The sequence below is a fragment of the Notechis scutatus genome, chromosome 1, assembly GCF_049901735.1.
Source record: "Notechis scutatus isolate UNSWTSFEM ecotype Mainland chromosome 1, rNotScu1.2, whole genome shotgun sequence".
Lineage (NCBI taxonomy): Eukaryota > Metazoa > Chordata > Lepidosauria > Squamata > Elapidae > Notechis > Notechis scutatus.
In genome coordinates, this window is record NC_142009.1 from 18,726,749 (window position 1) to 18,743,075 (window position 16,327).

The following is a 16,327-nucleotide window of genomic DNA, read 5'->3' on the forward strand; positions in this document are numbered from 1 at the left end:
ATTTTTCTTCAAATTACGTGGAAATACAATAATGAAAGTTACTCAAATTAAGATGCAACTAAATTCTTTCACAAGATATTGGAGAGAAGTTATTAAAAGGAAGTTACATGCCACAAAAGAGAAGCTACCCATTTTCAATATGATTATAATAAAGGTCAATTCTTGTAAATCATATTTAATGCAAATGCCAGATTATTATCACAAACAGTAACTTATAAAGAACTTTAAGCAAAGTGTGTCTTTGTTGTGTGATCCTCTAATAGATTGTTATCTGTCCAGAAATAACACCTGCACCAATTGTAGAACCAGAAGCCTTCAGATCCTCTTTCTACCAATCAATATCAATTGGAATTAGTTTGGTGGAAAAAGAATTGTAACATATCTTGTGAAGTACAGTAATGCAAAATAAGAAAGTAAACTATCTGAAGTGGAATCAGATATTAACTCTAGTCCATCAATACTGAAAGGTAATAAGTGGTGCTGACTTTTAGAGAGGTATTACTTTTCATATGCACTTGACCTAGATGGACCTCTGTTCTTACAGCAGATTAGGCAGCTTCTTATGTATGTAATCTGCATAACTGCACTCCCGACACTTATCATTTTGTTTGGAAAAATGTAAAATATGGGATGAGTGTGCAGTTAAAAAATATGAACAGAGCAAACAATTTACAGGATTTATACAAGAAAATCACTCTTGCTAGTCATTTCAGCATTGGCTTCAGAGTACACACCTTGACATTGCTGATTATGGGGCATTATGAAGTCTTAGCAACGATTAGCTACAATTGCCCAGCTTCAGTTCACTTTTTAAATCACCATTCCTGGTTCTAATTTTCTGATTTCATCCAAATTCAGGCAGCCAAAATAGAAACAAGTGAAATAACCCTGACCCCATGCAGATGCAGATTTTTCTCCATAATTCTGGATTGTGCTCCTGGACCCAAAAAGTTGAAGTAAAAGAGAAAGATTGTGTTTCACTCTGGACTATCTTTACTTTTTATTATGAAAGAATGCAAGAAGGTATTGTACACATATTCACAGGCCTGGAGAAAAGCAATAATAAATGCAATATAGAAGTAGCCAACAAGGAGATGAAGACCTCAACAAGCTTTTCAATTCTCCAGAACTACTGATCCAAATGAGAGGGGTGTACTGAAAACCACTCAATCAGCAAAGTCAGTAGAAAGAGTATTGGTTTTCAACTGCTCTGGTTCTGTTGCGTGAACCTTCACTCTCATGGTAATCTTCTGTGCCAACAGCAGCCGAATCAAACAACCGCTCTGTGCTGTTACTTCGGCTTCGGGCATTCAGAGTCCCTTCCATCCTATGGTAAAGTGAATGGCTGGCTGAAGAAGAAGAGGAAGAGGTAGTGCCCTCTGATGGAGATGCTGGCTGGAAAGTGACTGGAACAAAGCTGGAAAAGTAATGTTGAGACTGGAGGTCATTTCTGCAAGCAGGCTGCTGGGAAGCTACTGCTGGAGATTGAGTGAGCTCTGAATGGAAGAAGAAAGAAAAATTTGGCTATTGAATCTACAGAAGCTTTTCTGTTCTATGAATATTCCAACTACTACATACTTTCCCAACATTTACAATCTGTTATATTCTCATATGAATTGTTTCATTTGTTTCTATTAGTTTTAATACTATGGTTTCTTTTCTAATGTCGCCTTGAATTTACTTATTTACTTATGTATTTATGCACGAACGTTCTTTATGCAAGAACACAATTACTTGCTGGTTTACCCCCAGCAAAGCTTCAAGTAAATAAAGAATACTATATTAACAATGGTTGCTATTGTTTCTTTCCATCCACAGTGGGATTTCATTGTAATATTAAAAGCTATAAATGAAATAATGCATTTGAATCAGATGCCAATAAAAAACAAAAGAAGGATTAGATGCTAATGAGGTACAAAGCAATATTAATTAGGCAAGATAATTAAAATTGGGATAAATTGCTTTTATGTTTTGAGTTTCAACAGTTTGATATATTGTAGTATGCAAATCTCTCAAGGCTTATCAACTCCTTTTGCTACTATTTTTAGTAAAACAAAAATTAAGTTTTTAAATTGGCTAAAGTTGGAAAAATGAGGGAAGAAAGGACCTATTAAAAGTGGATGGAATTAATTTATACCATATTTATAAGGAGCATATGTTGGCCTAGCATTAAGATGCTGGGCTGTCAACTGGAAGGTGAGCAGGGTGAACTCCTGTTCCTGCCCCACTCCTGCCAACCTAGCAGATAGAAATCTGGCAAATATAAGTAGATAAATAGGTACCACTTCAGTGGGAAGGTAACAGTGTTCCGTGTGCCTTAGCACAGGGGTCCCCAACCGCCGGTCCGCGGAACAAGTCTTACCGGGCCGCTGGTTGCTGGCGCCGCCATCTTTTTGATAAAAAGTGCTTCCGGTGAGCTTTTCGGGTAGAAAGCTCACCGGAAGCACTTTTTCATCAAAAAGATGGCGGCGCCAGCCCAGTGAGCTTTTCCGGGTAGAAAGCCATTTCTACCCAAAAGCTCACCGGAAGCGCTATGCCGCCATCTTTTTGATGAAAAAGTGCTTCCGGTGAGGTCACCGGAAGCACTTTTTCGTCAAAAAGATGGCGGCGCCAGTTGATGCCGATACCGGGCCGTGGCGCCCAGCTGATGCCGGTGCCGGGCATGGCATAAAAAGGTTGGGGATCACTGCCTTAGCATATAGTCATGTTAGCCGCATGACCATAGAAGTGTCTTTGGACAACGCTGGCTTTCTTGCCTAGGAAATGGAGATAAGCATTGCACCCTAGATTCAGACATAATTGGGCAGGAGAAAACTTTACCATGTTTATAATTATTCCAATCATTTACAATTTTGGACAACAATAAAACAACAAAGCACAATAAAGAATATAGTCAACCACATAATAAATGAGGCTTAGGTGCCCATAATGAACTGAGGGGAAAGCACATTGGAGTAGTAAAGCTGCAACAGCCATGCAAAATTCAAAGAAGGATGCTGCCACAGGATGTCAAATGCAGAAGCTGCCAAGAATACCTGCTGCCTAGCCATTCAGCCTGTACTTCATATGCCTCAGCTGGCCCTTGGATGTTCGAACTAGATGGGCACATTTGATCCTGGCAAAGTGGTGCTTGATATAAAAATAAAGGTTTCCCCTGTCCAGTTGTCATGTCTGACTCTAGAGGGTGGTGCTCATCTCCATTTCTTAGCTAAGGGAGCCAGCATTGTCTGAAGCACTTCCGTGGTCATGTGGCTAGCATGACTATACGCTAAAGTGGAACCTATTTATCTACTTGTGTTTGCATGCTTTTGAATTGCTAGGTGGGCAGAAGCTGGGGCAAGAATGGAGCTCACTTCATTGCGCAGTGCTCCAACCTGGGCTGTCAGCTTTCCAGCTGAGAAGTTCAGTGTCTTTAACTGCTAAGCCATCATGCCCCAATATACTCTGGTACTACACTGTATTTATAGGTGGTAATCAGCAGTTTGAACCAGGCCTAGAAAACAACTAGCAACCAATGCAGTGACCTTCAAATAAGCATATTCTGCAATGGAAGAGTAGTTTCACCAGGAGTCAGACAGCCCCATTCTGTATCAGTTGCAGTTTCCAAATTATCTCCAAAGGCAATTCCACTGAGAGTATGTTACAGTTAACCAACCAAGAGTTATCACAACATGTATTGATCTTAAGTAGAAAAATGCTAAAATATGGATGTAGTCTGCTTAAGAAGTAATTATATGACTTGTTTAACATGCATGTGAAAACTGCATCTGTCCCTGATAATTGAAAGAAGGCCATTATTATTTTCTTTTCAATGGAAAAATGACAAGTGAAGTTGCATGTAATTGCAATAAGGGTGTTTGGCAATCAGCTCACATTTACAATCACTTGCAGCTTCCTGCTGTCATGTGACTCTGATTTGTGACATTCCCAGCTGCTTTTCCAACGTGTCAATTGAGGAAGTCTGATTTGCTTAACAATCATGTGATTCACTTAATAATTATGGTAAAAATGGTCATAAAAGCAGGTCTGGGTTTTTAATTACTTAACAACTGCATTATTTAGCAACCAAGATTCTGATTCCAACTATGCTAATACGTTGAGGACTACTTGAATGGGCATGGAAGATGCAGCAATGGTTTGCAAGGACTAAAATAAAGAGTGAATGGTATATGTTTAATTTCTTTGTCTCTTATGTTCTGCATTAACTTTTTTGAAAATGCTTTTCTTTTTCCCCATGAATTCTGCATAATGCTTTTTACCCTGGAAGTGACTAGTAAGATGAATATTAATAGGTGTGTGTATGCATGCATGCTGTGATATAATTTCAAATAATGGGTAACCCCTTTGGAATATTTCTTCATTCAGTAAAACTTCCATTTCTATCCACTGAACAAGGTTTTATTTTTATTTTTTTGTAGAAGAATATGAATAAGCCTCAAGTATTTGAGAAGTACTGCATGGTTTTATTCTTTGTTTTGTCCTGTTACAAGATAAAACTGCAAATATGAGAACTTAACTCACCTGGCAATGGACTCTGGGCCATTACATAGTTGCGGAGGGTTATGTCAGCAGAACCACCTGACTCCAGTGGGATGGGATGCATATGAAAATGCCGCAGCATATCAAAAATACTCTGGAACCAAAGATGTTGGACGTGGCACTGACCATTTTCATTTAAGGACAAACGCAGATGCTGAAAAGATAAATCATATTTTATTGACTAGTTACCATAGTCCCTGTTCTAAGCATTTGAGAATTATTTGAACACACGAAATACCAGAAATGGATGCCCCAAATAACCTTTGCAGCAGTTTTATCTGTTTTTTTGCTTTACCATTTCCTTTATAATCCTATTCCTACAATAATTATAAAGTTGGACTACCTATTTAGGCCAGAGTTCCCCAACCTTTCCAGCTTTATGGACCGGTGGGGGAGGAGAGAGGTGATGGGTGTGCACAGGCTTGCTTGCTGCTTGTGCAAATGTGTGTGTGTGTGCATACACACATGCCACTTCCAATGGCTCAAAAGGCCAGTAGTGGGTGGTGGCCCAGGGTTTGGGGATCCCTGATTTAGGCAATCAAATCCAACTCCTACTCAGTACAGGAGTAAAACACTTCAGACAGATGGCTATTCAGCCTCTGCTTGAATGTATAGGGATCCTTGCTCCCAAGTCTTATTAGGTAATTTACTCATATGCCCTGCATGGGCAGGGAGGGAGACGGGTGCCCAAACACGGCTCTCTTTCCTTTCTTGCATTTCTTTGGAAACGCAGCATGGCTGCCCCGCAAGGAGAACCCCAAGTGCAGTTTAAGCTTGTTTTGTTTGGTGATGGTGGTACCGGTAAAACAACAGTTGTGAAACACCACTTGACTGGTGAATTTGGAAAAAAAATAGGAAGCTACTCTGGGAATTGAAGTTCATCCTCTGGTGTTTCACACTAACAGAGGCCCCATTAATTTTAATGTATGGGACACAGCTGATCAAGTAAAGTTTGGAGGTTTACGGGATTGTTACTACATTCAAGCTCAATGTAACATCCTAATGTTCAATGTAACATCAAGGGTTACATACAAGAATGTGTTACATCTGTCATGCTCCTGTCGGAATCTGATTCTGAGGGGGAGGCCGAGGAGCTGACAGGGAGTGGGAGTGTGGCTCCATTGGCTGTAGAAGAAACTGGGGAAGGGCAAAGGCCGGCTGGGCAGAGCAGGGGAGAGGTAGAGCAAGGGAGAGGGAATTTGGAAGAAGACCCAGGCCCACCCCCCTCTTCATCCTAGGGCACACAGGGAGGAACAGAGAAGGGAGCAATGTGAGTTGCATGGCTTACAGGGGAGGAAAGGGCCCTGATTCCCTTCATTAGCTGCAGCTAATTTCTTGCTTATTTGACTGTGTTCTCTTTGTGCCATGCCCCGGGTCATCACAACATTCTTATTGTTAAAAAAAATTAAATGTTAAATAGGAATCTGCCTGCCTGTACTTTAATGCTCAAATTCCATGTTTTGCACTTGGGATGCTAGAGAAGAGGTCATGGACTATTCATGCTATCATATTGCTTTCAAACCTATTTTCTCAAAGCTAGCAACAAACCAAGTAGGCTCAATCTCTCACCGTGCAATTTAGTTTCCAGTCCTCTGATCATCTGTCTGAATTATTATTAATGCTACACCCACAAATGAGCATAACGCTGAAGGTTGCGTATGGCTAATGGAGCATAAAGTGGAATTATTAATTCCCATGATTAGGAAACAATATTTCTGTTGGTGCAATCTAACTTGCCTTTGCCTTTTTAGTAATCATATCATATTACTGACTTGTATTCAGTTTATCATTAGCTACTAGTCTGATATCTTTTTTACAAGTATTGCCAAGGCAGACATCCTTCATTCTATACTTGTGAATTTGACTTTGGTGGCATTAGAGGAGGATCTGGAGGCACTATTGTATGCATAGGAACATCACCAACTGCAGATAAGAAGTAATACTGTTTACTTTCTTCCAATTAGCAGCAGGTAAACATAATTGTACTTGCTTCTTTCTATTGTGCTCAGTTGTGTCAGCACCTTCCATTCCAGGGATGTGAACAGAATAATGTGGCTATCTGTTGCATCTCTCCAGGCCGTGCACTCAGAATTGTGACTCGGGTAGTTACAGAGGGGACAATCATAATTATAAGCTAAAAGTAAATCTTTGTAACATGGCAACAGCTTGTTCCCAATTTTAGCTGGGAGAAATAAAAGGTGTCACAGGAAGCATAAGATTGGCAGATATAGATCCAATGTGCTGGATTAGAAGAATGAATCTGTTTACAGCATCAGTCAAAGAACAGACATCAAATGTATAAAGGGCTGCTATTTTAAAATATTTTTAAAAATTCCAGATGGCAGCAATAGAAATTGAACAAGAGAAAGTTCTGTCTGTGTTGATCTATTTATCTCATATTTCTGGCATATGGATATAAAAATTGCCAGCACTGTATCTGTTCTGTGCACGCACAAATATATAATCGCAAAGAGTTGTTGCCACAGCACAGGTTCAAACTCTACTGTATTTTAAGACAAATTCTGTCATTCCTATAATCTCCCCTTTCCTGTAGAAATGAATAAACTACACATACCTGGCTCCAGATTAAATTTTTGGCTGAGCTTGTAGACATATTATGCTAAAATCCAACAAACCATGATATGTGAGCTTAGTATCTTGCCAATTTTTTTTCAATTGGCAATCAAGAAACATTGCACCCAGGTCAAAGTTGCTGATGGATTCTAAGTTTTTTTACTTCTTATTTTATAATTGTATTCAGGCTTGCCGCCATACTCCACTAAAGTCCTTTGAACAGATGGCTTAATTGTCAAGGTGGATTAAAATTGAGGGAAACACGCCCCCATATTTCCTGTGGTTTCACTTTAAATACTAGAAGAAAATAAGTGTTATCCATTCATAAATAAAGATCACTTGCCTTGGCTTTTCCCTGGAAATTAAAGGTCAGCACATATTCACCAGGCCGTGTTTCGCTCTGCCGAATGACAAATAATCCATGGCTTTTGACTCCACCAAAGAGTACTAGCTGGGCTGCTTTAACCCGTGATAGTGTCCCATGGAACCAAGGAAACTCCAAAAGGTTGATTTCTGCTTCCAGCTCATTTTCATCTCCTATCACATTAAGGAAACAGGAAAAATAAAATTCAAAACCTGAATGCCTTACATTCATTGCAATGCTGTACGGATGGATGTTTGAGTAAAGAAATTATTGTAGATTTTTCCACTTATCAATATATGTTTGTACCTAAATGCTCTTTCAGCAAAGTGATATGGCTAATGTTATCTTTTCAGCAATTCAAAAGTGTCTGTATGTACATTACAATGCATACTTTTCCAATTCATGGATCAGAATTAGAATAGAATAGAGCTAGAAGGGACCTTGGAGGTCACCACATTATAAAAAAGATGTTGAGACTCTAGAAAAAGTGCAGAGAAGAGCAACCAGGATGATTAGGAGACTAAAACATACGAAGAACGAAGAACGGTTGCAGGAACTGGGCATGACTGGTCTAGTGAAGAGAAGGACCAGGGGAGACATGATAGCAGTGCTCCAATATTTGAGGGGCTGCCACAGAGAGAAAGGGGTTAAGCTATTTTCCAAAGCACCTGAAGGCCAGACAAGGAATAATGGATGGAAACTGAACAAGGAGAGATTTAACCTGGAAATAAGGAGAAGCTTTCTGACAGTGAGAACAATCAACCCATGGAACAGCTTGCCCTTGGAAGTTGTGGGAGCTTCATCACTTGAAACTTTCAAGAAGAGACTGGACTGCCATTTGTCAGAAATGGTATAGGGTCTCCTGCTTAGGTGGGGAGTTGGACTAGATGACCTAGAAGGTCCCTTCCAACTCTGATTATCTATTATCTGTTTCTAGTCCAGCCCCCTGCTCAAGCACGAGAACCTGTATTACTTCAGATAAGTGGTTGTCTAGTTTTTTCCCCCAAAACCTCCAGTGATGGAATGCCCACGATTTCTGAAGACAAGCTGTTCCACTGGTTAATTGTCCTCACTGTTAGGAAGTTAATTCCAGATTGTTTCTCTTTGGTTAGTTTCCAACCGTTTTTTGTCCTGTCCTCTGGTGCTTTGTAGAATAATTTAACCCACTCTTCCTTGTGGCAGCCCCTCAAATACTGGAATACCAAATCAAATTATTTAGAGGTTATACATAATAACTCTGGAATATAAATCAGTGCGCTTTATATTTAGAAGAGCTAATGAGAGAGCCAGTAGGAGCTTGGTTGTGGAACTCAGCAGGAGAAAAGGGGGAAAAAACCAAAGAACTGCTTTCCTATGGTACGTGTGCTTCGCTGTGTGGAATGAAAAGATTATCTCTTGCATAATTGGTAATGGCAAAGATATGTCCAGAGAACTGTTGATAACTCATTGTGGATGACCTGAGTAAATGCCTGCAAGTCGCTCCACAAGCAGAGGCTGCTGCTAAAAGAATACAAGGCAGCCCATTTTCAAACAATGAGCAAACAGAAAGCTAACAGGATTTTGACAGGAGAGCTTAAGAGGAACTTTCCTAACATATTTCTTCCAAGTGGTCAGTAGATATTCAATTAATCTGAGACTGGAGCAAGAAGAAATAAAAGCCTTTTGTCAAGTGCAGGGAAATCAGGAAGTCCAGGTGGTTTAAAATGAATATAAAGGTTTATTGTAAGCTCATGCTCTCTACAATAATCTGAACTACTAATGGTCAAAGCAAATTGGTGGTAGATAAAAGAGTCAAAGGAATTCAAGTCCAATTCTGGACTTAGATCTCTTGTGGGTGCTAAAGGACTTGAAACTGATGATACATTTGACTCCTCCCTTGGGCTCAGTCTGGTCATCTCCCTACATCTTTCTATCTGTAGACTTCAAGAAACAGAAATAAAGAGAATGGACATACTTCACAATTATGACCTTCATGTCTGAAATGTGTGTCTAAAAACTATATTTTATACATATGCAGCAAGTGTAAGCTTGCACCTGTGCACAAATAAATAGCACAGGGACTGAAGCAGGTAGTGGCAACACTTCAGCTTATAAGAAGTTTATTTACAAAAAAATTATTTATTACAAAAAGAATTGACAGAGGAAACATCCCTTTATAAAGAAAAACAAAGAACAAAGAAGCAAAATGGGAGTAATAACTGGAAATACATAGAAAATATTCTGCACCACTGAATTAAAAAATAACTTTGAGGCCTTTGCAGAAAACAAACAGGTTTGAAGTCTTCAATGACAGAAAAAGTGATGCTATTGAATAGAGCAAGGCTGTCAAAACTCCTGGCCCACAGGCCAATTGTATCACGCACTGGCCACGCCCACACCCAGTTTAGCGAAGGAGAGAAAAGTCCCGATACGTCACGTGACACAGCCATGACAACCTGAGTTTGACACTGCTGGAATAGAGGATGTATCTGTGTAATTGTAGCTTGCAAGAAGACACAGAAAGGTCTTTGTACTTGGTAACTTACAGCTACATGGAACAAATAGGCTGACTGATTTAATCAGCTCATAGAAGGAACTGTCTGCCAGAATCAGAGATTAACTGTTATAGAATTATTTTTGAATTTTATCAATTCTAGTGACAATTATCTTCTGTAATTTGACTCTGGGTTTTCCTGAACAAAAAACTACTGGCAGGAGATGGTTATATCTCATGAAGACTGGGCAGATGGTGTTGGCCAAAGCACATTAAACTTGATAAAGAGGGATTTAAACTGATTCTGGTGGGGATTGAAGATAAAACTTCTGAAGTAAGGACTTTGGAGAATGATTCTGGCACTGCAAAATGAAGTGAGAATATTCCCTATTAGCCCATTTAGTGAAACATCTCAAGAAACATTGTATTGACTCATAACTGTAATCATTTTCAGTGTCTGCACATTGTTACCGTATGGGAAATAAACAAGATGAGCCCAAACTCATAGCATAGGAAGTTTAAATGATTTAACATACATCATTTGTTGCAATGGAATGTGTAGATGACCTTGGGGAAATGAGGAGAAGAGATGCTGCCTAGGAAACAATCAGACAAGAGATGTAAGAGCCCCCAATGGCTTAACAACCAGAGAAAGAAATTTAGGAAGGACATGCCCTAATGGATCAAGCAGTTAAAAGTGGCAGTGATTTGCAAGATTCTGATAACGTGGCCTTGCAATAAAGTAGAATTAGATCATCTAATCCTGATTTACCTGAGAGGGTAACATTTGTTGATGTAGCAATTGAAGAACACAATTAATTTAAAAGAAAACAATATTCCAATTCCCAGAGCTAAAAAAAAACCTGTGAAAAGATTCAAAAGATAAAACTACTAAACTTTTATTGGAGCTCAGTCTTCTCCAACATACGGTTATGAAAAATTGTGAGAAGCAGGATCAAAAACTGAGACGGACAGACCTTTGCACATTTTCTCTGAAAAATTACGGAGAATGAGTGAAATGCCAAATGAATGGAGAAAGGCAAATTTTCTGCTATTAAAAAGAGAAGAAGAAAAAAAGAACCCAAGAAATCACAGAGCCCTCAAAACCCTAGGAAAGCACTAGACCTGTGTAGGCGAACCTTTGGCATGCGTGCCAGAAGTGCCAGCCCGCAAGCCGTTTGCTCAGAACTGATCCACTACGCATGCGTGCCCCCCCACCCCCAGCCAGCTGATTGTCGGGTATCTGCCGCACATGTGCGGGGGGAGATGTGCGCGCGGGAGACGTGTGCGCATGCACAGGGGGCGGGACGCACATGGGGGGTCGCATGTGCGTGTGGTGCATGTGGGGGTCTTGCACACACATTGCATTATGGGTGCAGGCATGCATGTGCGTGTGCACTTTCGGACACGACGACAAAAAGGTTAGCCAACACTGCACTAGACCAAATACAAGTAGTCCTCAATTCACAACAGTTTATTTAGTGACGTTCAAAGTTACAACATCATTGAAAAAAGTGACTTATGACCATTTTTCACACTTCCGACCATTGCAGCATCCCCATGGTGATCAAAATTCAGATGTCTGGCAACTGACTCATGTTTATGCTGGTTGTAGTGTTCCAGGTCATGTGATCACCTTTTGTGATCTTCTGACAAACAAAGGCAATGGGGAGGTCAGATTCACTTAACAACCGTGCTACTAACAACTGCAGTGATTCAGTTATCAACTGTAGCAAGAAAGGTTGTAAAATGGGGTAAAACTCACTTAACAAATGTCTTGCTTAGCAACAGAAATTTGGGTTCAATCGTGGCCCTAAGTCAAGGACTTCCTGTAATAAATGATTACATTCTGAGTACCTAAAGAAATAAAGAGGTGCTTACCAGAAGACTGCATGGACTTATGAAAAATGAGTCTTATTATCTGTATCTTATACTTGCCCAATATACTTGCTTAATATCCTCTACAGGAATGCTATGGACAAAACCTTTATTTCAGGGAGGCACATGACAATGATATTCAGTTCAACATGGAATGAATGGAATGTCTATAAGATGTTTTTATAACCAGTTCGAAAACTGGAAGAAAATACAAAATAGAGTGCCACAACATTCACTTCTGCAGTTTGTACTCTTCAACATTTTTATTAATGACTAGTATGAAAAGATGGAGTGAGTGCTTACCAAATTTGAAAATGACATAAAATGGGGTAAAATAAATAACTGAAGACAAAAATAATATTCAAATAAACTTTCTAGCAATATGAGAAGTTCAACAGTGCCTGAAATTGTCTTCACAGGATATCATCATATGGATGCTACAGAATTGTTAGGCTCAGCTCTCCTGGTATTTAATTATATAAGCTATATAAGATTCTGCACTCCATAACTTTCATTCTTGACTTTTTTTCTCCTAACTTCTTGCCTATTCTCGACAGCCTTGCTAGGCATCCAGTCTATGTTGACAATGTTTCTCTCTAGCCTGAGAACCATCATATTCTACATTACCAACTTTATTCATTACAAAAGCCAACTTGTCAATATGTTTTTATTTCATTTTATATTTCTTTACTGTACAGAGCAGAAGTTAGCCTTGAATGTTTAAGTAAGCCTGTCAAATCCTATGAATCTGTCATGCTAGATTATTTGCCCATCTAGCTCATTATCACAACCTACTCACACTTATCAGCCACTTCAGGATTTCAAATTGTTCCTAGTCTATTTGTTATAAATAATTGGAACAACATTGAAACTGCAAAGAATGTGAGAAAAATAATGGGCATTAATAACAAACACAACTTTAGCAAAATTGTTAATTGCTGACATGCATAATTCAATACTTTGTAAGGTACACACTGTTATCAATATATCTAAAAAGAAGCAGAAACATACTTTTTGGATGGGAGAATGAACAGCTGATCTTTTCTAAGCTGTGAAAAACGTAAGTTCCACATCATCTGAGGAACAGAACTACTATACCTGCTGTGTGACTGCTATTGGCTGGAGACTCCAGTGTCTGCAGGAAGTTCTCTAATGGCACATGTGCTCTATATTCCCCTGCAGAGATCCTGCCATGTGGTGCTGTTACAATTGTGGTAGCATTTGATATGCTATCTGAGGCAGTTGAGCCAGCACATCTATCCTGGCACCGGGTCACATCTGAAAGATATTTTTATTTCCTTTTTAAAAAAAAATCCATGCTACTTTTTCCAAACCACATTTTCCTAATGACAGAGCACATATAGATTCAAGGCTGCCAATTGCTTCAAATCATTATTACATTTTTTTTTTCAAGATACTCTTTCAGATCCTTGAGATACCATGAGAAACCAGGGATTACAAGACAAAAGAAAAGTTTATGGATGCCCCAGGATTTTTGATATTACTTGCATCCTGCTACAGTAAAAATTAATGCCTCCAGTTGGAGATTGGCAAAGTTCAGGTACATGTGAGGGCCTGAAAATTAAACTTTTACCAAAACCAGTGTTTAAGCAGAATAGCACCAGTCCAAACTAATTTTTAAGACAATCCTTTTTAAAAAAAAACAAAACAAAATCTTATTACCATCAGCCAGGAACTCACAGCTACAAGATGACACTCTGCTTGGCAGGCAAGCTCCTTGGGTACAGGAAGAGAGTTCAATGTCATCGCCACTGTCCCTGGAAAGAAGAGAAGAGTGGGCGTTTGGACAGTGGATGGTGTTGCACCAGTGAGTTTCTGCAGCTGTATGCTGAACACTGGAAGGAAGGGTAGAGCAGAGGAGGGGTTGCAAAGTTATCATTCACCAACTGGAGAGGATTCACATCAAATATGTACTTTGTAATCTTACTAAGGGTCCGGAAATGGTAACCTTGTGAATACTGCTACGTCTGTTCAGAGCTGCCATGTGGGAAAGCTCTCCATTGTCTACTCATTTGCACGCACTAACTCACCCTCACCCCATAAATCAGGACTGTAAGAGGGGAGACTAACCCTGCCCAAACCTGGAGGAATATTATCTTGGTTCTTATATATGGCGATGGTTATAATGGCAGGAAGAATGACTGCTTATCCAGGCTGTGGGGAGACCAGAGCACATAGAAACGGGGGCAGAAGAGCAGTTAAAAAGGTGTTTGCCACTTATATCCTTTCCTTGCTGACCCTCATGAAAAGCTAAAATGGAGATCTGACAATATCAAAGCACTCTTATCCCCTTTGGGAGAAATAGGTCATATAGGTAGTCATAAGGAGGCTTTCCCCTATGGCTTGTCCCTAACAGTTGGTAACCCAGGGCACTGCGCTTCTAATCCTTACTATGCTGGCTCATAACAGTCCTGTCAAATTAGAATAAAAGTTTATCATTCTGTCTTTCAGAATAGTCAAACACATGGCTCAAGGGAAAAAAAACTAGCTTTTAGGTAATAGATGGACCATTTTTGGCCCCTGAATTTTAGTGAATTTAAACTCTTTAACAGCCTCCTCTGACCATAATTACTGAAAACCAATGCCACAATACCCCACTCACTCTGAGACTAATGAATACTATATAGTAAACACTACTTGACAACTTTAAGACTTGTCGACTTCAACTCCCAGAATTCCTCCACCAGTCATGTTAGCTCAGGAATTCTGGGAGTTGAAGTACACAAGTCTTTAATTTGCCAAGTTTGAAGATCCTTGGTATACAGGTACATTTTAAAAGATAGCATAACACTATGACAAAGAAAACTCCCAATGGGCACAGACAGAAGTAAAAATATACTAGCAGTGTTTCCTTTTTCAGTATACAGGTGAAACTTGAAAAATTAGAATACCGTGCAAAAGTTTATTTATTTCAGTAATGCAACTTAAAAGGTGAAACTAATATATGAGATAGACTCATTACAGGCAAAGCAAGATAGTTCAAGCCTTGATTTGTCATAATTGTGATGATTATGGCTTACAGCTCATGAAAACCCCAAATCCACAATCTCAGAAAATTAGATTACATGCAATCAATAAAACAAGGATTGTACATAGAACAATATTGGTCCTCTGAAAAGTATAAGCATGCATATGTATTCAGTACTTGGTTTGGGCCCCTTTTGCAGCAATTATTGCCTCAATGCGGCGTGGCATGGAAGCTATCAGCCTGTGGCACTGCTGAGGTATTATGGAAGACCAGGATGCTTCAATAGCGGCCTTCAGCTCTTCTGCATTGTTCGGTCTCATGTCTCTCATCTGTCTCTTGGCAATGCCCCATAGATTCTCTATGGGGTTCAGGTCAGGCGAGTTTGCTGGCCAATCAAGCACAGTAATCCCACAGTCATTGAACCAGGTTTTGGTGCTTTTGGCAGTGGGCAGGTGCCAAGTCCTGCTGGAAAATGAAGTCAGCATAGCATCCCCATAAAGCTAGTCTGCGGAAGGAAGCATGAAGTGCTCCAAAATGTCCTGGTAGATGGCTGCGTTGACCCTGGACTTAATGAAGCAGTGGACCAACACCAGCAGACGACATGGCTCCCCAAATCAACACAGACTGTGGAAACTTCACGCTGGACTTCAAGCATCTTGCAGTGTGTGCCTCTCCATTCTTCCTCCAAACTCTGGGTCCTTGGTTTCCAAATGAGATGCAAAAGTTGCTCTCATCAGAAAAGAGGACTTTGGACCACTGAGCAACAGACCAGTTCTGTTTTTCTTTAGCCCAGGTAAGACGCTTCTGACGTTGTTTGTTGTTCAGGAGCAGCTTGACAAGAGGAATATGACATTTGAAGCCCATGTCCAGGATCTGTCTGTGTGTGGTGGCTCTTGATGAACTGACTCCAGCCTCAGTCCACTCCTTGTGAAGGTCCTCAACACTTTTGAATGGCCTTTTCCTGACAATCCTCTCCAGGCTGTGGTCATCCCTGCTGCTTGTGCACCTTTTTCTTCCACACTTTTCCCTTCCACATAACTTTCGATTAATGTGCTTTGATACAGCACTTTGGGAACATCCAACTTCATTTGCAATTACCTTTTGAAGCTTTCCCTCCTTATGGAAGGTGTCAATGATGGTTTTCTGCACAACTGTCAGGTCAGCAGTATTTCCCATGATTGTGCTTCCTACTGAACCAGACTGAGAGACCATTTAAAGGCTCAGGAACCCTTTGCAGGTGTTATGGCTTAATTAGCTGATTAGAGTGGGACACTTTGAGCCTAGAATATTGAACCTTTTCACAATATTCTAATTTTCTGAGATTGTGGATTTGGGGTTTTCATGAGCTATAAGCCATAATCATCTCAATTATGACACATCACGGCTTGAACTATCTTGCTTTGCATGTAATGAGGTTATCTCATATATTAGTTTCACCTTTTAAGTTGCATTACTGAAATAAATGAACTTTTGCACGATATTCTAATTTTTCAAGTTTCACCTGTAGAAT

At 39.8% G+C, this 16,327-nt stretch overlaps 1 protein-coding gene across 6 annotated transcripts in view; it reads right to left on the bottom strand.

Annotated features, from left to right (window-relative positions):
• Positions 1-975: 975 nt before the first annotated feature.
• Positions 976-16,327, bottom strand: part of SH2B2 (SH2B adaptor protein 2) — a 78,787-nt gene continuing 63,435 nt past the window's right edge. For 3 of the 6 annotated variants that reach the window (XM_026672400.2, XM_087957604.1, XM_087957611.1), the window contains 5 exons: positions 13,512-13,684; positions 12,927-13,106; positions 7,457-7,650; positions 4,522-4,693; positions 976-1,496 (listed from right to left, as the gene is read on the bottom strand). In XM_026672400.2, the coding sequence (XP_026528185.1) occupies positions 1,180-1,496; positions 4,522-4,693; positions 7,457-7,650; positions 12,927-13,106; positions 13,512-13,684 (1,036 nt within the window). In that variant the 3' untranslated portion in view covers positions 976-1,179. The remainder of the gene's footprint in view (positions 1,497-4,521; positions 4,694-7,456; positions 7,651-12,926; positions 13,107-13,511; positions 13,685-16,327) is intronic. The other 3 variants (XM_087957628.1, XM_087957616.1, XM_026672401.2) reach the window with 3 other exon arrangements.